At 46.8% G+C, this 26,158-nt stretch overlaps 1 protein-coding gene across 2 annotated transcripts in view; it reads right to left on the bottom strand.

Annotated features, from left to right (window-relative positions):
* Positions 1 to 1,735: 1,735 nt before the first annotated feature.
* SH2D4A (SH2 domain containing 4A) overlaps positions 1,736 to 26,158 on the bottom strand; it is a 75,991-nt gene continuing 51,568 nt past the window's right edge. For both annotated transcript variants that reach the window (XM_060001345.1, XM_060001346.1), the window contains exons 9-10: positions 5,899 to 6,119; positions 1,736 to 2,950 (exon numbers count right to left, since the gene is read on the bottom strand). In XM_060001345.1, the coding sequence (XP_059857328.1) occupies positions 2,858 to 2,950; positions 5,899 to 6,119 (314 nt within the window). In that variant the 3' untranslated portion in view covers positions 1,736 to 2,857. The remainder of the gene's footprint in view (positions 2,951 to 5,898; positions 6,120 to 26,158) is intronic.

Raw genomic sequence — 26,158 nt, 5'->3', positions numbered from 1 at the left:
ATTCAGCACAGTCCCACGGAGGTGGGCAGGTTGCAGCGCCTGGGGCTGGGGAGCATCCCAGACCAGGAAAGCTCGGCAGGCAGGTCTGGGTGCTGGCCTTATCGAGGCCACAGGAGGGCGAGAGCAGGCCAGAGGCTGGACGTCCTCTCCTTCAGCCTTAACCAGGCTCAGACCCTGGGACACTGAGTCTAATTGCAGAGCTGGGATGAGAATTCAGGCCTCCCCAACCCCATTTAGTGGTAAACAGTTTCTAAGTTATGTAAACCACTCTCCCTCGGAATATCAAGTGCTACTCTTGGCCATCTTATCAGCAAACACTGGACAGTTTCTTCCTCTGAATATCAATAGCCAACGAGGTAAAAGTGTAGAGAACTCAAGTCTGCCCCTCCTGGTAATATTAGGTTAATTCAGTCTGGTCACCTGTTTTCTAAGTCTTCCTCCGATAGGGTGTCACTCTGTAGTTACATCCGGATAGGACTGTACTTATTTCCTCCAAAATAACTGTAGGCAGAGGGTGATGCTAGAATCTTATATGTCTTCATAATTACTAGTGGCTATAGGGTATTTTTCTATTTATTCCAGAACCTTAAGATTTCAGAGATGGATGAAAATAATAATTACCTGGTTATCCCACCTTGTTTTGCTAGAAGTGAAAAACTGAAGTTCAGAGAGGTAGATGGACCTGTCCAAGGTCACACAGCTAATGGTGGGAAGAGATGGGAACGCAAGTTTTTCTTTTCTTTTTAAAATTTTTATTTATTTTTGGCTGTGTTGGGTCTTTATTGCTGCACGTGGGCTTTCTCTAGTCGCGTGAGCAGGGGCTACTCTTCGTTGTGGTGTGCAGGCTTCTCATTGCGGTGGCTTCTCTTGCTGCGGAGCATGGGCTCTAGGCCCACGGACTTCAGTAGTTGTGGCCTGTGGGCTCAGTAGTTGTGGCGCACAGGCTTAGTTGCTCCACGGCATGTGGGATCTTCCCGGACCAGGGCTCGAACCCGTGTCCCCTGCATTGGCAGGCAGATTCTTAGCCACCGCGCCACCAGGGAAGCCCGGTAACAGAAGTTTCTGACTTCCAGCCCTGTGTATGTCTGCAATTTTATAATGTCATGACTGCCGGACTACTGTTAGAAATGAAAGCTAAGAGACAGGTTCTCTTAGACAACTGACCATTGTCTCTCAGACAACAGAAACCACACGGAACATTTCAAGAAACACCTAACAATGATCAGTTTAAAAACTTTCTCATTAAAGCACACATACACCCATGCACACTCACTCATATACGTGTACCCCACCCTCTTCTCTGGCTACATTTTACACTGTCCAGGTGTGTCTTGCACAGCCAACAACTTCACGAACAGACTGCTACAACCCTATGCGTCCTTTAAATGAATGCCACCACAGGAGCCAAGCCTGGAGTACCAGCAAACCCCATCCTCCCGCGTGATCCTGGTGGCCGCCCAGAGGCCGTCGCCCTGCTGGGCTGGCCCGGGAGCTCCTGCATGAGATGCCTGCCTGACTGAGCAAATCTGCGTCGAGAGCCGAAGAGGCAGGGGGAGTTATCTCCCGCCTTCCCTTCCTCAGGAGGCTGGCGGGCTGTACGGCAACCAAAGGTTCACAATGCACATCAGGGTCTGCAATTACATAAACATCTATATTAGTTTCCTAGGGTTGCCTTAACAAATTACCATAAACTCGGTGGCTTAAGACAAAAGACATTTATTCTGTCATAGTTCTGGAGGCTACAAGTCTGGAATCGAGGTGTCTGCAGGGCCATGCTCCCCTCCAGGGCTCTGGGGAGTCTGCTCCATGCTGCCCCCCCCGGCCCCCGGCGTCCCCTGGCTTGCGGCTTGTCACTCGGGGCCCTGCCTCTGCTGTCCCCTGGCTGCCATCCCCTCTGCATACGCACCTCAACTTCCCAACCCCTCTCTCCTTATAAGGACGCCGGTCGTTGGCTTTGGGACCCGCCCTAATCTGGTCTGACCTCGTCTTAATTTGATCACATTTGCAAAGACTCTGTTTCCAAATAAGGCCACGTTCACAGGTGCAGGGGGTTAGGACTTCAATGTCTCTTTGGGGGACTCAACCCACAGCACCTAGTGTCCACAAAGCTCACTCTTCTGCCCTTGTCTATCCAAGGCACGCATGTGGCTTCACCCTCCTCGGCAAGGTCCTGGGTAGAGCCCTGCCCCGCTCCCCAGAGCCAGCGAACCCCTCACACAGGGCCCCTCACCCCCTGCCGTCGTCCGGAGTATTTCTGTACATGTGAAGGCTCTCGTCCTACACCTTCAAACTCCTCGTTCAGTTCACAACACCCGCAACTTGTGTTCCCTGTGTGTCTTACACCCTGGCCCACACATGCACCGCAAGTGAGGCGTGCAGGGCCGTGGGCTCAGCCACCAGTGCATGATCTTTCGCCAGTCCCTGACGCCACCGAGGAACTTCATAGGAACAGGACCCCGAGACCTTCCGAGATGAGGCAGAGAGGGAGTGCCAAGGCCATGGAGGACTTCTGGTTTTGAGGTGCCCCTTAATTCCTAAAAGGTTCCAATGTCTTCGTCGTTTATTCCATACATCACTAGGGTTGTAGCCTTCATGTTGGGAGCTGCAGAGATGGGGGTTCTTCTCCCTTTACTGCTGGGGTGCGTACAATGCAGAGGTGATTCCCTCTTAGCGTTAATTAAACTCCAGCATTTGTGCAAAAGAGAGGTCGCCATGGGACCCCCAAGGGTCCTTTCACTTGATCAGGATCGGCTCCCTGCAGGGCGATGTGGCTTCATACACAAGTGTCCATCTCCGCGGTGTCTGTCTGTCCAGAGGACGGCCCAGCTGGCGGCTGCAGGATGACACGATGAGGTTGTCACTCAAACAGGCCCTGGTAGTCGGGCGGCTGTTCCTGCTGACCGCAGGGGTACAGAAGGAGCTCCTTCCCCAGGGAGGTGATGGGTTCCTCCTGTGAAGCAGAGGGTACAGGTCAGGCTGTGCCCAGTGACAGCAGCACAGGTATTAGGCGGCTCCTGAGTCTTACTTATGACAGTTTAGTAGGAAGCCCTGCCCTCCCTACCCCACCAGAGCACACAACCTCTGGTCTCCCCTGGTGTTCACAGAGCTTCCAGAGCACACAACCTCTGGTCTCCCCTTGGTGTTCACAGAGTTTCCAGAGCACACAACCTCTGGTCTACCCTGGTGTTCACAGAGCTTCCAGAGCACACAACCTCTGGTCTCCCCTTGGTGTTCACAGAGCTTCCAGAGCACACAACCTCTGGTCTCCCCTGGTGTTCACAGAGCTTCCAGAGCACACAACCTCTGGTCTCCCCTGGTGTTCACAGAGCTTCCAGAGCACACAACCTCTGGTCTCCCCTTGGTGTTCACAGAGCTTCCAGAGCACATAACCTCTGGTCTCCCCTGGTGTTCACAGAGCTTCCAGAGCACACAACCTCTGGTCTCCCCTGGTGTTCACAGAGCTTCCAGAGCACACAACCTCTGGTCTCCCCTTGGTGTTCACAGAGCTTCCAGAGCACACAACCTCTGGTCTCCCCTGGTGTTCACAGAGCTTCCAGAGCACACAACCTCTGGTCTCCCCTGGTGTTCACAGAGCTTCCAGAGCACACAACCTCTGGTCTCCCCTGGTGTTCACAGAGCTTCCAGAGCACACAACCTCTGGTCTCCCCTTGGTGTTCACAGAGCTTCCAGAGCACACAACCTCTGGTCTCCCCTGGTGTTCACAGAGCTTCCAGAGCACACAACCTCTGGTCTCCCCTGGTGTTCACAGAGCTTCCAGAGCACACAACCTCTGGTCTCCCCTGGTGTTCACAGAGCTTCCAGAGCACACAACCTCTGGTCTCCCCTTGGTGTTCACAGAGCTTCCAGAGCACACAACCTCTGGTCTCCCCTTGGTGTTCACAGAGCTTCCAGAGCACACAACCTCTGGTCTCCCCTGGTGTTCACAAAGCTTCCAGAGCACACAACCTCTGGTCTCCCCTGGTGTTCACAAAGCTTCCAGAGCACACAACCTCTGGTCTCCCCTTGGTGTTCACAAAGCTTCCAGAGCACACAACCTCTGGTCTCCCCTGGTGTTCACAGAGCTTCCAGAGCACACAACCTCTGGTCTCCCCTGGTGTTCACAGCGCTTCCAGAGCACACAACCTCTGGTCTCCCCTGGTGTTCACAGAGCTTCCAGAGCACACAAACTCTGGTCTCCCCTGGTGTTCACAGAGCTTCCAGAGCACACAACCTCTGGTCTCCCCTGGTGTTCACAGAGCTTCCAGAGCACACAACCTCTGGTCTCCCCTTGGTGTTCACAGAGTTTCCAGAGCACACAACCTCTGGTCTCCCCTTGGTGTTCACAAAGCTTCCAGAGCACACAACCTCTGGTCTCCCCTTGGTGTTCACAAAGCTTCCAGAGCACACAACCTCTGGTCTCCCCTGGTGTTCACAGCGCTTCCAGAGCACACAACCTCTGGTCTCCCCTGGTGTTCACAGAGCTTCCAGAGCACACAACCTCTGGTCTCCCCTTGGTGTTCACAGAGTTTCCAGAGCACACAACCTCTGGTCTCCCCTGGTGTTCACAGAGCTTCCAGAGCACACAACCTCTGGTCTCCCCTTGGTGTTCACAGAGCTTCCAGAGCACACAACCTCTGGTCTCCCCTGGTGTTCACAGAGCTTCCAGAGCACACAACCTCTGGTCTCCCCTTGGTGTTCACAGAGCTTCCAGAGCACATAACCTCTGGTCTCCCCTGGTGTTCACAGAGCTTCCAGAGCACACAACCTCTGGTCTCCCCTGGTGTTCACAGAGCTTCCAGAGCACACAACCTCTGGTCTCCCCTGGTGTTCACAGAGCTTCCAGAGCACACAACCTCTGGTCTCCCCTGGTGTTCACAGAGCTTCCAGAGCACACAACCTCTGGTCTCCCCTTGGTGTTCACAAAGCTTCCAGAGCACACAACCTCTGGTCTCCCCTGGTGTTCACAGAGCTTCCAGAGCACACAACCTCTGGTCTCCCCTTGGTGTTCACAGAGCTTCCAGAGCACACAACCTCTGGTCTCCCCTGGTGTTCACAGAGCTTCCAGAGCACACAACCTCTGGTCTCCCCTTGGTGTTCACAGAGCTTCCAGAGCACACAACCTCTGGTCTCCCCTGGTGTTCACAGAGCTTCCAGAGCACACAACCTCTGGTCTCCCCTGGTGTTCACAGAGCTTCCAGAGCACACAACCTCTGGTCTCCCCTTGGTGTTCACAGAGCTTCCAGAGCACATAACCTCTGGTCTCCCCTGGTGTTCACAGAGCTTCCAGAGCACACAACCTCTGGTCTCCCCTGGTGTTCACAGAGCTTCCAGAGCACACAACCTCTGGTCTCCCCTGGTGTTCACAGAGCTTCCAGAGCACACAACCTCTGGTCCCCCCTGGTGTTCACAAAGCTTCCTTGGCTTAGGCAGCCTTGAAAGAGATTTTTCTTGCCCGCAAACTGCCACGTGGTCTCCCTCCCTCCTGGGCTTGTGCTCTAACTTAAGAGTGTTCTCATGATGGAAAAGAATATATTAAAAAAAAAAGAATGTATATATATGTATAACTGAATCACTCTGCAGTACGGCAGTAATTACCACCACACTGTAAATCAACTATACTTCAATAAAAACAGCAGTGTTCTCAGATGTGATCAGAGTGCACAGATTTTGTAGCATCTCCTGCATGCTCTGCCCCAGTGGGTTCTCCCTGAGCATTTGAGGAGGAACTAGGTTCAGTGGTAAAGGAAATGCCATTGACAATCCTGATTTTCAGGAGGGGTCATCAAAGGCTAATCCCCCACTGCTTGTGTCAGTCATTTTTCTTGCAATTGCCTTTCACTGTCAGAGCTGCTGCAGGACCCCTATCACAGAGCCAGTGAAGTCTGCGCATCGCTTCACCTTGTGGTACTCCACCAAGTCAGCCAGGCTGGCGTGCTGCAGCTGGTCGGCACCCAGGAAGCTGTACGAGTCCGTGGAGGCATCTATGAGGAAGTGTTTGCAGCCGTCCTTGGACAGATAGGACAGGACGTAGCCCTTGATCCTCTCACTGACCCGGATCAGAAAGCTGCCTGGCACGCACGTGCTCAGAAGCTCATTCGCTCTCTGTACGGTGAGAATTCCTGTGGGAAAGAAGAGGTGTTTCAGCCAAATCATTTCCAAAACTCCCCTCTGTTAAACACAGCCGTGTGGATAAAGCTAATAAAAATCTGAGCAAGTTTAAGTCCAGTTTGGACTTCTTAGGAATACGGTATAGTATCATTCGTCATCTGGTATTTGGTGACGGGGCCAGGGTAGGTCACATAAGCAAATGGATAGTATAAACGAGAGCTGAAACGTTTACCCCTCAGAACACATTCCCACTCGCACACCCACTGACAACAGCACAGGCGTCAGGTGGCTTCTGAGTGTCGTCGGACCCTTGACGGTCGTCCTGGGAGGGTGAGCTCTCCCCAGGTGACTGATGGGGACTCTGTGGCCTGGGAATGATCCTGCTTGATCTGGAACGGTAGTTCCCACCCAGGGCAATGTCTGGAAATGTCTTGAGACATTTTTGGTCGTCCTGGGTGGGGGGCTACTTTCCTCCAGTTCGTTGAGGCGGGGATGATGCTAAACCTCCCACCGTGAACAGAACAGCCTCACTACAAAGAGTGATCCAGCCCCAATGCCGTCAGTGCCGAAGGTGGACACCCTGGTCAGGTGTCAACAAGTGAGTGACAGAAGCGGGATGGGCCCAGGCCTACCCAGTGCCCTCTGCTGTGGCTACTCCTAAAGGAGGCTTCATTTACAGGAATGAGGGTAGATATACAGCTATATGCATGTACATGGGTATATATGCTTATCTATTAATATTTATGTCTTCACATACATTCAGAAGAATGAAAGCCTTCATGTATATACACATGAGTTTTATACCCCTATGTATACATGTGTATAGTTTGGATGCCTCATGAACTCACACTGATTCAGACCGGCCTTTCCCCCAATGAGTCCACACTCATGACGTCTGACCCGTATTCCCGGTTCCCCTTCTCATGCCTAGTGTAATTCTTCAGATGAACCAGCAATGTGATGAGACAGCCAGAAAGCGCACAGACACGTCTTGGCAGGGTGGTGAGGGCGGTGAGCGACTCTGACCTCTGACCTGGGGAGCAGCGTTCTCTGCGCCCTTTCCCGCGTCAGCAGATGGGAACCCCTGCCTTCTCCCATGCTGCTCCTCAGTATCGTTATCAGGAAAACCCAGAAAACCTCCTGGTGGAAAGGCAATGGATTATCACAGCCCTTTAGTCTAACATGACTAAAGGTGGTAAAGTTAATTGAGAATTAAACCTAATTATCCAGGGTGAAGCCTAAACTAAAACTGCTTCTACGTTCTCTCTTGTAAGCAGACCTTTAATAAAGGGAGGACTGGAAATCCAGCTGACCGGCCCGCCTCCTGCCCCGTCCCCCCTGCAGGGCCCGCACCTGCACGTCCCGGTGCGTGAGGCTCAGCCCCAGGGCGACGCCAGGATGGGGGTGGGAGTGGGGGCGCTGGACAGGAAATGAGCCTGCCGCCTCTCCTCTGGCCCCAGCTCTGCTGTGTCCCTGCCCCATGGGGCACCTTCTCTGTCCTCTCCAGTCACCTTCCTGCCCTTCCCCAGCGAGACTGAGCCACTGGACACGGCAGGCACCGTGACCCTGAGGAGCCCCTGGGTCAGCTGCTGGGTGTCCGCGTCAGGTGCCCAAGTGACGCCCAGGTGAGCTCCCCCGCTACGACCGCTTCTGTCTGCCTGTTGTACCTTCTGCACACACCGGTCCCACGGAGGGCAACCGGAGGCTGAACCAAGGCCACAGGTGACCAGCCTGCCTGGGGCCTGCAGGGGACCAAGGTTTGAAGACTCTGGGTCTGTCTCTGAAACCAGGGGTATTTTTCACTGACTTCAGAATCGAGCTGAGGGGCTCATTCTGAGAAGATTTCTCTCCCCTCCCCGACTTACTGACAGGCTGACTCTGAGATTCCAGATTACTTCAACAGATGGGACAGATGTTATAATGTATAATGTCTGGATTTTATCAAGAGGGATTTGGATTCCTAAAATGAAAGCTATTCTGGAAAATTATAACCAGAATAAGGCAAATTCCTCCTAAAATCAGGTCATATAGTAGCTGTAGATCAAACCATCCGAGAGCCTCCCAGTCTGTAACTATTCCTCATTACACACAAGTCCTGGTGCTGTCTCATCTCCAGAGACACCAGAACTTGGTCCTAATGGGGCCTCCTTCCACTCGGTGGTACCCACGGCAGGTGCAGAAGGTGAATGCTACGGGAACTAGGCTTTGTCCTTTTTGCTTTACAACAGGGTCACCACGCCTGAAGGCCATGCTCTCTTGGTGCACCTGTGATACAGGTCGATGGACAATTTCTCACGATTCCATCGATGGCAGCGGGTGCCTTCAGGGAGGCCTGACTGAGGTCACTGCCAAGCTCCCCCGTAAAGGGAGCTCTTGAATGCAATGCCGAAGTCCAGCATCAGATATTAATCACCACGGACTCGTGCCCCGTGCACAACTCTAAGAAATTAATTCTAGAGCAGTGAGTGGCCTTCCTCCAGTCCCTGAGGCTGTGACACCTCCAGGCCACCACCCTCGCACCAGCTCTCCTCACACAAGAATCAAACCTGTCTAGGAGCATAGAAGGATCTCTGCACTAGTGGAAACGGATACATAAAAGCTGCCTTCTGCTTCACCAGTTTTTTGAAATGAACCAGCTCTTCACCCAGCGGTCTATTTTGGAGCTGAATCCAGGCCAGGTGGGGCAGAACGGCGGTGGCCCGGGGGACAGCAGAGGGCATTGTGCCAGGGGAAGGGGCTAAGCTCCCGAGAGCCTGGACCCCCGGCTTGGAGGGGAGCAGAGAGAAAGGTCTCACTTGTCCCGGTCGTCTGCGTGACGCCCGGCGCCCTCAAGAACAGTCCTATTCAACAGAACTTTCTGTGACGATGGAAATGTTGTCTGTGCCAGTCATGTGTGGCTACTGAGCACCTGACATGTGACTGAGGGACTCAAGTTTTCATTTTAATTAATTTTGCTGTAAAGAGCCAGGCATGACTAGTGGCTCCATATTGGAGAGCACAGCCCTAAACCCCTGCGAGTGTAGGTTTAGCGCTCCAGGCCAGGCCCAGGAAAACTGTGTTTGCACAGGAGACGATAAATGGACCCCAGGAGACCTGAAACAACTCAGAACCCCCCGCAGGACCCTCACTGGAAAGCCAAGTGACAGCGACTCCCCTACAGAAGGAGGGCAGGTAAACGGGATGCCCTTTGCCGGCCCTTCCTCCGTGTTCTCCAAGATTCAGCCCAACAGCATGAAGCGTTCTCATCTCTCCCTGAGCAATCTGAGGCTGAGGGTCCTCCAGGCCCGGTGAGCACTCACTCAGCCTCTCCAAGGGCTCACCTGGCCCGACCCCCACCTGGGCAAGCGCCGTCCACAGCTCTGAGGGGACCACGGCACATTCTGCTTCGTGTCTCCCTGCTCCACCGTGCGAGCAACGAGAGGGCAGGTACCACTCCTTATTTATTTTCACAGCCTCAGCACCTGCCACTCAGGATGCCCAGAAAAGGTCTAACGAATAATTCTGTCTTACTTCTTTCTCTAGGACACTTCTAGCAACCGCTGCCTCAGGTCTGAGAATTGTTACCACGGGGACAAGGGGTGCACTCATGTTTCTCCAAGGCACCGCTAGGTCTAACTCTGCTGATACATGTACATCTGTGTGACCTGCTTCCAGTGTCTGGAAAAGCTGTGTTTGATAACCAGACGAAAGATAACCCAATAACAACAGCACTGAGGGTTCTTTGTGTCTGCCTGGCATTCCTCCAGGTGTGCATTCCCTCATTTAATCCTCACAGTGGCCTGAGGAAGAGGCACTGTCACTGCCCTTCAAGGACAAAGGGGAAGGCCCATGTTGCAGAGTTCCTGACATGCGTAAGGTCTCTCGGGTGGGTCCCGAGTGCTGGCTGGATCAGGTGCCTGACCCCAGGCCAGGATCACACACACCCATCTGGAACACCTGTCCCCGGCGGGCACGTTGGTTCTTCCAGGCAGAGCCCTGCAGACTGCGAGTGTACACGTTATCCCCGGGGAGTCTTAAACTTGGGAGAGAGCTCCTTCCTACTTTACACTCTCTGACCCTTCAGCATGTAAAGGAAGCACGTTCAGAGAGGCTCTGGGTCCTGCCCTGGTCCTCTGTGTAGAAGGAGGCGCACCGTAATGCCGACATTCACCCTTGACGTCTCAGGCACCTTAGGGATGATGAAAAACGGTCAGAGCTCTTAAAGTATTATTCATAATGTTTCCTTAATAATTCAAAGGTTAAAATTACATCGTTTGTTCTCACTTCATCACCATGGCTAACACTTACTAACCAGGCCTGAGTATGCGTCACACACAGTTCTAAGTACTTTATGTATTCTACCTTGTTCAGACCAGCCCTGGGAGGCAGGTAACGTCGTTATCTGCATCAGACTGATGAGAGTCAAGTGCAGGAGTCGTGCGACTTGCTGAGGCCACACAGCCGGTTGGTGGGGGACCGGGAGCCGAGCGCAGGCGGCCAGGCCCCAGAGATGCGCTTGTCGCCAGCGCGTGTGCTCGCCTACCCGCACCGGCTCAAGAAGCAGCGTCTAGCCTGCTCTGGCTGTGGCAGCAGAAGTCCAGGACACAAGGCACGTGACAAAGAAAGTCTGACAACAAAAGCGTGGACTTAAAGCTACTTCTCTGAAGAGTAGAATGCCCCTTTCCAGAAACGCATCACAAGTAAACCCCCAAGCAGAGCCACTCCCTTTGGTGGGACCCACCCACTGCCCTCTCTCTTGCCTCCGAGGTCCCTCCAAGACCACAGCGGAAACCGCAAACCCAGAGCCGTGGGCGTCAGTGATGGGAAGTGTGAGGCTCCGAGTGCCAGCAGGCCCTGACCCCGGTGGCCAGCAGCGTCAGGGTGAGGACCCAATTGCATCATTTGAAAAACTCAAGGAAGAGAGGGTTTGGGGTTAATGGACTGTTCTCAGCATTATTGGAATAACATACTAAGCCCTGGGTAATTTATGAGAAAAGCCAGGGTCTCCCAGAAAAAAAGCAATGCGCAGTATTCGCTGCAGAAAAGATAGCTCTTCTCAAATCTGAATAAATACCGTAGCTTTCACCTCTCTATGTTTCATCTTCAGGTATTTCAGAAATCTGAAGTAACACTACGCAGGCACATAGGAGAACCGCAGAGAATAATTTGGACAAAGTGCTCTGATGCCTCGTTGTAGATGAAGCTTTGATGCTGAACGGAGGTGACTCCCGGGGCTCGTGGCTCAGGCCCTGCTGGTTCCTCCCAAGGTCAGGGCTTCCCCCTGCCCTCCCCTGCAGAGGCTGGAGATAGCCACGCCAGGCATTTACAAGCCAGGCATTTACAACTGGCCTCCCGTTTACATTTCAGGGGGCAGGAAAAAGTGGGCTTCAGGCCAGACTAGTCTTCTGTTTGCATTTCCTGAGACAGGAGATAGACAGGTTCCAGGTTAGACATTTAAAATCAGCCTCCTGTTTGCTCTCCGCAATGGAAGTGACAACAGACACAGTGTAAATAGCCAGACTCTGTCTCCTGTGGATGCCTGAAGATAACAGCCGTGGCAGGAACAGAGAGGGGCTAAAGGAGGGGTAAAGGATCAAGAGGTCACATATGTCCCACCCTTGCGGCAAGGGAGACGCTGCACATGTGCAGAAAGCCTCCTTGGGGGTCAAAAAGGAGGGGGCACTACTCCATAATGGGTGATGCTAAGGCTGTCCCATAGGCCTCTGGGCTGGAATCCATCTTGGAAAAAAGTTGCGCACACACGTGTTAGGGAGGGTCCTAGGGCAGGGCAGGTGCGGAGAAAGAAACCAGATAATTGGCCAGAGGTAAACAGAGACCCAGAAGAACTGCCCTGTATAAGTGACTTCACCGCCTCTTTACTGCACTCCTCATTAGGGAGGACACCCACACCCGTTCTCTCCGGGTGTGCATCTCTGCCTTGTTTCTGTCTTAACTAAACAGTTTCCCTGTGTGCTCTCCCACTTGCTGTGCTGTGTCTCTAATAATAAACTTTGTACCGGTTTTTACAGTTTTTGCCTCTGTGAGAAATGCATTTTTCACTGCGGGCAAGAGCCAGGGGTGTGGTGGCTTGGATTCCTGGTTTTCATCCAGGCTCCCCAGGTTCAATTTCTGGGCAGGGAACTAAGATCTCCCTTCACGCCACCACTCCCTGCTGCCTCTGCGAGATCACTGCCACGCACAGGCACCGACGTCCTCCTGCTTCCGACCACAGCCTCTTCCACTCCATGAGGCAGCCGAATCATAGATGTAAGTGAGGCAGGGTGAATACATTTGGGTGACTTTGAAAAGTCACACAGATCAGTAATTTGTGCTTAAGACAGAAGCTTGAAAGATCCCTTTGTGAGAGATGGGTAGAATTTTGATGGCCCCCCAATTAAGAAACCTCCACTCCTCAGCAAAATAGCTGAAGGACAGATTATCGCTTATGGATGCCAGTTTCCAGGTTAATTAAGGTTTTAGCCTGAAAGAAATCTAGGGAGGCTTCTGTGAGACTTTCTCAATGCAACCCATCCAGGTATATACACTCAGCCCTGGAGGACTGTGCTGATGGAGCCTGGATGGCACACTGCAGGTATGATGGAGAAGAACAAACCTGACTCCATATTGGACCTATTCCTTTAGCTCTAACCTTTGAGCTCTGTGGCCTGTGCTTAGTCATGCAGGCTCTGCACCTTTGTAAAAAAGAATGCTGCCTATATCCTGAAATATACAGGGTAGCCCATTCTCAAGGCCTGAACTTTAAAGGTACAATGCTTTCCATTCATATAGAGATAAAAAGTTGCAGAACAGAGAATAACCTTTGTCTTGTTGTGACCTGACCTATGTGAACGTCGTGACCTATGTGGACAGCTGCAAGAACAAAGGATTCTAACATCAAGAAGCACACCACCTCCCCTTTTAGTGTAAAAGAAGCCTGAATTCTAGCTCGGGTAAGATGGTTCTTTGGGACACTAGTCCACCATCTTCTCAGTCTGCTGGCTTTCTGAATAAAGTTACTCTTCTCTGCCCCAACACCTCATCTCTCAATGTATCGGCCTGTCATGCCCTGAGCAGTATGAACTTGGACTCGGTAACACTGGGAAGACAAAGACACAGGACTCCTCCTGGACAATCATCTCTAGGGAACTTAAGTTCCAGCGAATAACTGCCTCCACAGAAATGGACAGGATTTACCCCCAATGGAGGATGAAAATTTGGAGAGTGTAGCAAATATGGAAAGAATCAAAATAGTTGCAGTATGAACTGTGTGGGTAGCCCATGGATGTTAAAAGGATTTGCTTTTTAAGTAGCTTAAAATGTAAAGTTTTAAAAAAATGTAAAGCATTTGGAGGGCACGTTCGATCATATGCCACGACAGCAAAGACATCCACAAGAAATAAATCAGGTGGAAGTATTTCATCAACAGTCTAAGCATTTCCAATTTCGGATAAGGAAGCATAAATTACATTTCAGAGGAATAACGATCAGCTGTTGATGCATAAAGCAAGCATGTGAATTATCTAACAACAACAGAAGTAACTAGAAATCTCCTAAATCAGAAATCTGTTTATACATTTACTTCTATCTTTTTCCCACCTTCCCACTCCTAGTTCCCGCTGGCTCCTAAGCTCCTGACACTGTTGCATATTTAACAGGAGTAGGAAAATGGACGGAATGAAGAAATAGATCTGTGGGTTTCTGGATGGACCTTCAAACTTCAGTTTTATTTATTCCTTGGCCCTTTTCTCCAAGAAGTGGTACGATTAATTACATATCTACCCACATTGAAGACTCACAGCAGGAAACAGAATGAGTGAAATGACTTTGCTCAGAGGGGTGTTAAGGTTGGCCAGGAAGGCTCCCCAGCACTTATCACCAACTGCACAAACGGTCCAGACCAAAAGGCGCTCTAATAGGGTGGCCACACGCAAGAATGAAATGGATAAAAACAAGGATATATTCGAGGGTCAAGACAGTCCTGAACTCAACACAAGCATGCGAGGAGATAAGCAGTGAGGAACAGAGAAGAAAACAATCCCTCTTAAGGAAACAAAACCAAATAGACTTAACAACACTACTCAGAAAATTATAAATCTAGAAAAGAGAAGACACGCTTCAGTGACCCTAGGACTCACTGCCATCTCACCTCATCCTCCCTCCTAACCCCACGCTCAACCCTAACTGCTTGTTATGCTGAACTTTCCACACAGCTTTATTCCCTGTTTGTGGGGTGGCTATCCGCTGGTCCTTCCAAATTACTGTTGCCTTCTGGGGTGACCTCTAGGGCTCTAGGCTTTTAAAGGACAGGCCCTAAGTAAATACTTGAGGAAACAGCGTAGGATGGTTTGGGCAGTAATTAAGATCTATTTTGTTGAAGTGCTGCCTCTTCCTCGTATGTGACGCTGCTACTCAAGACAATACTTGGTGGTGGGGTGAGGGTGATGAGGAACAGAAAGGCAGGGAGGACAGGAGGGGTGAACTTCCAATAGGAAGCTGATCGGTTCTGCTTACAACAGAAACACTGCACCAGGCCCTAAGCACTTCACGCATGTCAGCTGACTTACTTAAAAAACAATGCCGTGGTGTAGATACTATACCCATTTACAGAGGAGAAAACACAACTGAAACCCAGTGATCCATCTTGGAGTCTGGTACTAAGCCTGCACCATACTACCTTTCCGAGCTAGGAGCTAAGAAAACTCTGTGCTGCTTTGGGGCATTAAATTTTTTAAAATCAGTTTGAGATATCATTTACATGCAATAAAATTCACCAATTTTAAGTGTGTCATAGATCAATTCTGACAAACGCATACATTTGGGTACCTACTGCCACAATCATAATAAGATTGCACTTCTGTTACTCCAAACCCTGTGGCCTTGGAGCATTTGTATGTCAAATAACTGCTTCTTGAAATCCCACCTGGAAGTGAGCAAAACAGTGTCCAGACAAAAGCGTGCTTTTCCCTTATTCTCAGAGGCAAGGATGGGGCAAGACATAGCTGAATGAGGTCTCTTTGACACTCCCATTTCACCACTGACTGTGAGACTGAGTGACCTCGTTCATTTATCAGAGAAGCAAATCTCTGTGGTATTACTGTTCACTGATTTAAACTTCACAGGTTAATAAAAAGCACCACATGGGTGTTCTCACTTGTCCTAGTGCAGATACACTGTGGCTTTGAAGTCAAATAGATCTGGGTGTGAATGCTGCCTCTGCCACCACAGGTGGGGAAAGAACCTACCATCTTAGTTCCTGGGTTCTTCTTCTATGGAGTGGGAATGAAAGTTACCTTCTTCAAGAGTGCAGTGCAATGCTTGGCCCATGTTAGCCCTCGAAATATTACAGCTCCAACAGAATACTCTGACAGTAGAATTAATAAGAGTTCAACAGTGTTACTGGACTCAAGATCAATATATAAAAACATAACTTCTTTACACCACCAACAACCAATGACATACTTTAAAAAATCTCTTTCAAAATAGAAACAAAAAATATAAGTACATACAACTAAAGTCTGGTTTGCTTTCTTTAAAGTGTATGTCATGTATGGGGAATTTATTTAATGATTTAAAAAGAAATATAAGGAGACATTTACCATGTTCACGGGTGGAAAGATATGATAACATAAAGATGGCAATTCCCTCTCCAAATTAATCTACAAATTCAATGCAATTCCATTAAAAATCCCAACGAGAGTTTTAAAACTTGACATTACCAATCAGTGGAGAAAGGAAGGACTATTTAAGGAATGATGTTGGGACAACTGGCCACCCGTATGAAAAAGGATAAATCAAGCCTCTATACCACATATCATATATAAAAATAAATTACAGGGTGGAGTCAAGATGGAGGTGTGGGAAGACGCAGACTTTGCATCTCCCCACAACTAGGGTACCTGCCCCAATGCCCAAGGAGACGAGAGGAACCCCCAAGCGAACTGGTACGATGTGGAGGGACTGAGAGGGCAAGAGAAATGGAGGCTGGACAGGACCGGTGCCCCTGAGGGGTGACTGAGAGGGGGCAGGGGTTCCCACACCTAGGGGGACCCTCAGGGGCTCAGATCGGGGGGATGCGAGCCCAGCGTTTCCCCCGCCCAGTTAGCCGGGGAAGTCTGCCTGGCTCTCAGGCCAGGTCCTACGCCTTCAGAGGTCCCCCCGGGGCTGGGTTGGTGCTGGGGACATAGAAGGGAGGTGGGGAGAGAACAGGAGAGGCAGGGGGGAGGGGCCCTCCAGGACCAGAGGAGTGGGAGAGGATCACAGGGCGTTTGCTCTGCCCACTGGGGCCTGGGGAGCCTGCTAAGCTCCCAAGCCGATCTCCCACCCTCTAAAGCCCACTCCAGACCACGTGGGTCCTGGGGACATAGGAGGGAGGCTGGGGAGATCAGGAGAGGCAGGTGGGAGGGGCCCTTCAGGATGTGAGGAGCAGGAGAGGAGGGTGCTTGCCCCCCCACTCGAGCCCAGGAGGCCTGCTAGGCTCCCAGGTGGGGTCCCCCACCCGCTGGAAGCAGGGGTGGGGGGCATTCCTGGGTCCCTTATGTTCCATTGAGCCTAAGCCCCACCCGCCCCACCCCCCTACCCCCCACCTTTTCCAGCCCTGTGGGTCCTGAGCATAGGCCCCGCCCACTGCCCAAACCTCCCCCTTGCTTAGGCACCACCCTCCACAACCAAGGCCTTTTCCACCTTTTTTTTTTCCTCCTCCTCTTTTTCACTATTGTGGTTCTGTTTTACCTTCTGGTTGTTGTTTCATCTATATTTTAATTTTTATATTTTTTCTAACATAGCTGTTAGTTTCCTAGTCTAATTTTATTTTTTACATTGTTTTGTTTTGCCACCCAGTGCGGCTTGCGGGATCTTGGTTCATGAGTTGGGGGTTGGGTTGAAGCTCCTGGGGTGGCAGCTCCGAGTCCGAACCACTGGACTAACAGAGAACCTCAGACCCCAGGGAATATTCATCGGAGTGAGGTCTTTCGGAGATCCTCATCTTAGCACCAAGACCCAACTCTACCAAACAGCCTACAAACTGCAGTGTTGGAAGCCTCAGGTCAAACAACCAGTAAGACAGGAACACAATCCCAGTCATAAAACAAAGGGAAAAAAAATGAGATGCAAAAAAATATGTCACAGATGAAGGAGCAAGGTAAAAACCTACAAGACCAAAAAAATGAAGAGGAAATAGGCAATCTACCTGAAAAAGAATTCAGAGTAATGATAATAAAGGTGATCCAGAATCTTGGAAATAGAATGGAGGCATGGATTGAGAGAATACAAGAAATGTTTAACAAAGATCTAGAAGAACAAAAGAACAAACAAACAGAGATGAGCAATACAATAAGTGAAATGAGAAATACACTAGAAGGAATCAATAACAGAATTACTGAGGCAGAAGAACAAATAAGTGAGCTGGAAGACAAAATGGTGGTAATATCTGCTGAGGAGAAGAATAAAGAAAAAAGAATGAAAAGAATTGAAAACAATCTCAGAGACCTCTGGGACAACACTAAATGCACTACAGGGGTCAAATTACAGGGGTCCCAGAAGAAGAAGAGAAAAAGAAAGGGTCTGAGAAAATATTTGAAGAGATTATAGTTGAAAACTTCCCTAACATGGGAAAGGAAATAGTCACCCAAGTCCAGGAAGCACAGAGAGTCCCATATAGGATAAACCCTAGATGACACACACCAAGACACATATTAATCAAACTAACAAAAATTAAATTCAAAGAAAAAATATTAAAAGCAGCAAGGGAAAAACAAAAAATAACATTTAAAGGAATCCCTATAAGGTTATCAGCTGATATTTCAGTAGAAACTCTGCAGGCCGGAAGGCAGTGGCAGGATATACCTAAAATGATGAAAGAGAAAAACCTACAACCAAGATTACTCTACCTGGCAAGGATCTCATTCAGATTCGATGGAGAAATCAAAAGCTTTTCAGACAAGCAAAAGCTAAGACAATTCAGCACCACCAAACTAACAACAAATACTAAAGAAACTTCTCTAGGTGGGAAACACAAGAGAAGAAAAAGACCCACAAACCCAAAACAATTAAGAAAATGGTAATAGGAACATACATATCGATAATAACCTTGAATGTAAATGGACTAAATGCCCCAACCGAAAGACACAGACTGGCTGAATGGATACAAAAACAAGCCCATATATATGCTGTCTACAAGAGACCCACTTCAGACCTAGGGACACATACAGACTGAAAGTGAAGGGATGGAAAAAGATAATCCATGCAAATGAAAATCAAAAGAAAGCTGAAGTAGCAATACTCGTTATCAGATAAAATAGACTTGAAAATAAAGACTGTTACAAGGCATAGGAAGGACACTACATAATGATCAAGGGATTAATCCAAGAAGAAGATATAACAACTAAATGTTTATGTACCCAACTTAGGAGCACTTCAATACATAAGGCAAATGCTAACAACCATGAAAGGGGAAATCAACAGTAACACAATAATAGTAGGGGACTTTAACACCCCACTTACACCAATGGACAGATCCTCCAAACAGAAAATAAATAAGGAAACAGAAGCTTTAATGACACAATAGATCAGATAGATTTAATTGATATTTATAGAACATTCCACCCAAAAGTGGCAGAATATACTTTCTTCTCAAGTGCACACAGACCATTCTCCAGGAAAGATCACATCCTGGGTCACAAATCAAGCCTCAGTAAATTTAAGAAAATTGAAATCGTATCAAGCATCTTTTCTGACCACAGTGCCTATGAGATTGGAAATCAATTACAGGGAAAAAACGGTAAAAACCACAAATACATGGAGGCTAAACACTGCGCTACTAAATAACCAAGAGATCACTGAAGAAATCGAACAAATAAAAAAATACATAGGGCTTCCCTGGTGGCACATTGGTTGAGAGTCTGCCTGCTAATGCAGGGGACACAGGTTCAAGCCCTGGTCTGGGAACATCCCACATGCCGTGGAGCACCTAGGCCTGTGAGCCACAACTACTGAGCCTGCACGTCTGGAGCCTGTGCTCCGTAACAAGACAGGCCGTGACAGTGAGAGGCCCGAGCACCACAATGAAGAGTGGCCCCCGCTTGCCGCAACTAGAGAAAGCCCTCACACAGAAATGAAGACACAATGCAGCCAAAATAAATTAATTAATTAATAATTTTTTAAAAAGAGTAGCTATTATCATCACTGAAGGGAAGTAAAAACTTTAAAAAAAATACATAGAAACAAATGACAACAAAAACACAATGACCCAAAATCTATGGGATGCAGCAAAAACAGTTCTAAGAGAGAAGTTATATCAATTCAATCTCACTTCAAGAAACAAGAAAAATCTCAAATAAACAATCTAACCCTACACCTAAAGCAAGTACAGAAAGAAGAACAAAGAAAACCCAAAGTCGGTAGAAGGAAAGAAATCATAAAGATCAGAGCAGAAATAAATGAAATAGAAATGAAGAAAACAATAGCAAAGATCAATAAAACTAAAAGCTGGTTCTTTGAGAAGATAAACAAGATTGATAAACCCTTAGCCAGACTCATCAAGAAAAAAAGGGAGAGGACTGAAATCAATTAAATTAGAAATGAAAAGGGAGAAATCACAACTGACACCACAGAAATAAAAAGGATTATAAGAGACTACTACAAACAACTATATGCCAATAAAATGGACAAACATGAAGAAATGGACAAATTCTTGGAAAGGTACAATTTTCCAAGATGGAACAAGGAAGAATTAGAAAATATAAACAGACCTATTCCAAGTAATGAAATTGAAGCTGTAATTAAAAATCTTCCAACAAACAAAATTCCAGGACCAGATGGCTTCACAGGCAAATTCTATCAAACACTTAGAGAAGAGCTAACACTGATCCTTCTGAAACTCTTCCAAAAATTTCCAGAGGGAGAAACACTCCCAAATCCATTCTATGAAGCCATCATCACCCTGATACCAAAACCAGAAAAAGACATCACAAAAAAAGAAAATTATAGACCAATATCACTGATGAACATAGAAGCAAAAATCCTGAACAAAATAGTAGCAAACAGAATCCAACAACATATTAAAAGGATCATACACCATGATCAAGTGGGATTTATCCCAGGGATGCAAGGATTCTGCAATATATGCAAATCAATCAATGTGATCCACCATATCAACAAGTTAAGGAATAAAAACCATATGATCATTTCAATAGATACAGAAAAAGCTTTTGACAAAATTCAACAACCATTTATGATAAGAACTCTACAGCAAATGGGCATAGAGGGAACCTATTTCAACATAATAAAAGCCATATATGACAAACCCACAGCAAACATCATACTCAATAGTGAAAAACTGAAAGCATTTCCACTAAGATCAGGAACAAGAGAAGGATGTTCACTCTCGCCATTCTTATTCAACATAGTTTTGGAAGTCCTAGCCATGGCAATCAGAGAAGAAAAAGAAATAAAAGGAATCCAAATTAGAAAAGAAGAAGTAAAACTCTCACCATTTGCCGATGACATGATACTATACATAGAAAGTACTAAAGATGCAACCAGAAAACTACTAGAACGAATCAATGAATTTGGTAAGGTTTCAGGATACAAAATTAATGCACAGAAATCTCTGGTATTCCTATACACTAACAACAAAAAATCAGAAAGAGAAATTATGGAAACAATCCCATTTACCACAATAACAAAGAGAAGAAAATACCTAGAAGTAAACCTAACTAAGGAGGCAAAAGACTGTACTCAGAAAACTATAAAACACTGATGAAAGAAATCAAAGATGACATAAACAGATGGAGAAATACACCATGTTCTTGGATTGGAACAATCGATATTGTGAAAATTATTATACTACCCAAAGCAATCCCTATCAAACTACCAATGGCATTCTTCATACAATTAGAACAAAAAATTTTACAATTCGTAGGGAAACACAAAAGACCCCACATAGCCAAAGCAACCTTGAGAAAGAAAAATGGAGCTGGAGGAATCAGGCTCCCTGACTTCAAACTATACTACAAAGCTACAGTAATCAAGACAGTATGGTACTGGCACAAAAACAGAAATATAGATCAATGGTATAGGATAGAAAGCCCAGAGATAAACCCATGCACATATGGGCACCTAATTTATGACAAAGGAGGCAAGAATATACAATGGAGAAAATACAGCCTCTTAAATAAGTGGTGTCGGGAATACTGGACAGCTACATGTAAAAGAATGAAATTAGAACACTCCCTAACACCATACACAAAAATAAACTCTAAATGGATTAAAGACTTAAATGTAAGGCCAGACACTGTCAAACTCTTAGAGGAAAACATAGGAAAAACACTCTTTGACATAAACCACAGCAAGATCTTTTTTGACCCACCTCCTAGAGAAATGGAAATAAAAACAAAATTCAACAAATAGGACCTAATGAAACTTAAAAGCTTTTGCACAGCAAAGGAAACCATAATCAAGATGAAAAGACAACCCTCAGAATGGGAGAAAAATTTGCAAATTAAACAATGGACAAAGGATTAATCTCCAGAATATATAAACAGCTCATGGAGCTCAATATCAAAAAAACAAACAATTCAATTAAAAAATGAGCAGAAGACCTAAATAGACATTTCACCAAAGAAGACATACAGATGGCCAAGAGGCACATGAAAAGACACTCAACATCACTAATTATTAGAGAAATGCAAATCAAAAGTACAAAGAGGTATCACCTCACACCGGTCAGAATGGCCATCATCAAAAAATCTACAAACAGGGCTTTCCTGGTGGGGCAGTGGTTGAGAGTCCGCCTGCTGATGCAGGGGACACGGGTTTGTGCCCCGGTCCGGGAGGATCCCACATGCCGTGGAGCGGCTGGGCCCGTGAGCCATGGCCGCTGAGCCTGCGCGTCCGGAGCCTGTGCTCCGCAACGGGAGGGGCCACAACAGTGACAGGCTCGCGTACAGCAAAAAAAAAAAAAAAGAAGTTAAAAAATCTACAAACAATAAATGCTAGAGAGGGTGTGGAGGAAAGGGAACCCTCTTGCACTGTTGGTGGGAAGGTAAATTGATACAGCCACTATGGAGAACAGTATGGAGGTTCCTTAAAAAACTAAAAATAGAACTACCATATGACCCAGCAATCCCACTACTGGACATATACCCTGAGAAAACCATCATTCAAAAAGAGACATGCACCACAATGTTCATTGCAGCACTATTTACAATAGCCAGAACATGGAAGCAACCTAAATGTCCATCGACAGATGAATGGATAAAGAAGATGTAGCCCATATATACAATGGAATAGTACTCAGCCATAAAAAGAAACGAAATTGAGTTATTTGTAGTGAGGTGGATGGACCTAGAGTCTGTCCTACAGAGTGAAGTAAGTCAGAAAGAGAAAAACAAATACCGTATGCTAACACATATATATGGACCCTAAAAAAAAAAAATGGTTCTGAAGAACCTAGGGGCAGGACAGGAATAAAGACTCAGATGTAGAGAATGCACTTGAGGACATAGGGAGGGGGAAGGGTAAGCTGTGACAAAGTGAGAGAGTGGCATGGACATATATACACTACCAAACGTAAAATAGATAGCTAGTGGGAGGCAGCAGCATAGCACCGGGAGATCAGCTCGTGCTTTGTGACCACATAGAGGGGTGGGATAGGGAGGGTGGGTGGGAGACACAAGAGGGAGGGGATATGGGTATATATGTATAAGTATAGCTGATTCACTTTGTTATACAGCAGCAACTAACAACAATGTAAAGCAATTATACTCCAATAAAGATGTTAAAAAAATAGTACATTAAAAAAAATCATGGTGAATAATATTTGATTTTTTTAACCAATAAAGAAGTCAATATAAGGCTTTTCATGGAAATTAATGTAAGAATTGGAAAAATAAATTCTTTATAAACTAATAAAAAAAGGCTAACTGGACAACAAATCAATGCTAATTAAATTAAGGTGGTTCCACCGCAGGCTGTTAGATTAACAAAGAAGTCTGGCAATACCACGTATGTCAAGTATATAGGAAGAAAAACTCTCAAGTATAGCTGGTGGGAGTATAACTTTGTATAATCACTTTGGAAGGCATTTGGCAATATTTAATATAATTAAAGATGCACATACCCTACCTCCCAGCATTTCCACTTCTAGATGTATACCCTGAAGAAATTATCATGAATGTCTACAATGAGACATGTTCAGGGTGTATACCACATCATTTTCTGCAATAGCAATAAAATGTACCAAATGTAGGAGAAGGGATGAATGAATAATGATATGTGTGTGTAATAAAATATATATCATCGTTAAACACAAATAAAGCATTATGTGTTTTATAGTGTGTGTATTATAAATATTTAAATAACATATATCATATAACACTGCACTACAGGTAAAATGAATGAGCCAGTCTCATTTATAAACAAAGAAAAACCCAGATAACATAATGTTGAGAGAAAACACACGTTGCAGAAGAATGTCTATAACATGATACCCATGTAAATGTTAAACACAATATTCTGTTTTATAGAAACATATATATACCTATGTTTTATATTTTTAAAATATATTTTATAGAAATACACAGGTATGCATATATATAATAAGAGTATAAAAATATGGATGGAAAGGACAGCTTCAGAAGAGTGGTTCACCCATTGGGAAGGAGAGAATGAAATAGAATCAAAAAGGGAATTAAAAAGAAGCCTTAATTCTCTCTGTCAGGATTTATTTCTTAATAAAAGCAGATGTGAAGTAAATATGGTTTTTAACATTCACTGTATCTGGAGAGTAGCTATAACATGTTTCATCACCGGCACTAGATATATTTCCCTCTGTACTGTTCTTGTTTAAAATATTTCATAATTAGAAAAATCATGTTTAGGGACCTCCCTGGTGGTCCAGTGGTTAAGAATCTGCCTGCCAATGCAGGGGACATGGGTTTGATCCCTGGTCTGGGAAGACCCCACATGCCACAGGGCAACTAAGCCCATGTGCCACAACTACTGAGTCTGCACTCTAGAGCCGTGAGCAGCAACTACTGAGCCCATGAGCCACAACTACTGAAGCCTGCATGCCTAGAGCCCGTGCTCCACAACAAGACAAGCTGCTGCAATGAGAAGCCCGTGCACCACAACAGAGTAGCCCCCGCAACTAGAGAAAACTCACGTGCAGCAAGGAAGACACAGTACAGCCAAAAAAAAAAAAAAAAAAAAAAGAAAGAAAGAAAGAAAAGAAAAATCATGTTTAAACGAGGAGAGAAAATCCTCCATAATGTGGGTGGGCCTCATCTAATCAGTTAAAAGCCTTCACAGGACAAAGACTGACCTTCCCTGAGCAAGAAAGAATCTGCCAGGGGGTGGACAGCCTCTGGATCTGAGCCACCAATCTGGCCATTCTCCCTCTGGCTGGCCTGCCCAGCAGGTTTCGGACCCACCAAGCCTGGGACAGAGATGGGGGGGTCTCTGCTCCTCTCTGCCACTGCGCTGAGTGGTGGCTGGCACTCCCTCAGGTTCTGTGCCTGGTCTTCCTCTCTTACCATCTTCCCAACTCACCCCTGGAAAGTCTCATCCCCTTCATGCTTTTAATCGTGGGCTAACGATCCAATCTATTATCTCGAGGGTTGACCCATTAATCTGATTGCCAAATGGATACTTTCACACAATGGCCCCCCAAAACATTCAAACTCATCATATCCCAAACGAGTGCACTGTCTCCCTCCCCTAAGTCCCTGCATCCTCCTGGGTTCCTGTCTCACCAACAGCGTGCAGCTTCCACCCACCCCACAAGCCAAAGGCCCAGCAGCCCTCACTTCCCTGGTCTCCTCCTACCCAGCCCCATCCTTACCCAAAGCTAATTAAGAGAAAGGGGTGAAATAGAAACTTCTGTGGGGTGGAAGATTAGGTGGCCAAAACAGTAATTTAGGAAGGGTGATTAACAGAGTGCATGACAATGAATGGAATATGGCAAACCAATAAAGAAGAGCTTCCATGCCGCTATTTCAAAACAGGCTTCCTGATAAATAAACAATTATATTTCCAAAAGATAAGTTGTGATCCATCTTCTCTTTGTGATAGAAATGTGAAATTTTGTCTTCTTAAAACCGAAGATAATGATTTACATTGACTACCTGGCTGTGTATTTATTTATTATTACCTTATTTTATTGTATCATATTATTTGCTTTGTTTATAACTATGATGTTTGTATAAATAAAAATAATTCAATAACAATTAATAAATTATATGTAAAACTCAAGAGTCTTATTTTTCAACCAAAGCTTCAACTAGATTTTTAGTCTGACTGTGTCTTCCTAGCTTGTAGCAACTGTTTCAAACAGATCTGCCCATTGAAGTATCAGGATTTTTAATAACACCAACACTTAGAATTTCTCACTCCCTGCTGTTAAAAAAGCTACCACCCTTTCAATCAGGGATGACAGCATCTTCTGCCCAGTGACACAGAAGCTACAAAGTGGCTGATTTCCTCACTGCTTATGTTAAAAAGGAAAAAAAAAACAGGCAATGTGGGGCAGCGGAGTTGACCATGACAGACGGGTCACTGACCATGTTCTTTCTATTCATCTTCTGATGCTGTCGTCACTCTTTCCCCCAGTGTCTTCAGAGCAGAATGGAAAGGAAGGACCTGGTCCCGGGAGGGCTGGGCTGGGGGGCTCCTCTGGGGATGGACAATTACAAAACCTAAATCGCCAAAGAACATGCACTTTCCAGGAAAACTAGGCTGCTGTGCTGTACCTGTAAAGGCAGCTCTTTGGCAATGAGCTACCGCAGATAACGTGGTTCTTTTTAGAGGAGTTTGCCATGCTGTGTGTTTGGGAGCTTGTTTTTGTGGTTTTATTTATGTGTGAGACGATCCTACTGAAAAGAGAGTAAGTAGCATTAAACATAACTCAAACCGAGATACCCGTTAGGACAAGTGTGTTCCATGAGAGGATGTGATCTCTGTCTTAAAGCTGTCGTTGGGACTTCCCTGACAGTCCAGTGGTTAACCCTCCGTGCTTCCACTGCAGGGGGCACGGGTTCAATCCCTGGTTGGGGAACTAAGATCCGGCGTGCCGCAC

This window comes from Delphinus delphis, chromosome 21 (genome assembly GCF_949987515.2).
Source record: "Delphinus delphis chromosome 21, mDelDel1.2, whole genome shotgun sequence".
NCBI lineage: Eukaryota > Metazoa > Chordata > Mammalia > Artiodactyla > Delphinidae > Delphinus > Delphinus delphis.
Note: the sequence above shows the minus strand (reverse complement) of the source record. Positions and strands in the feature narration are given on the sequence as shown.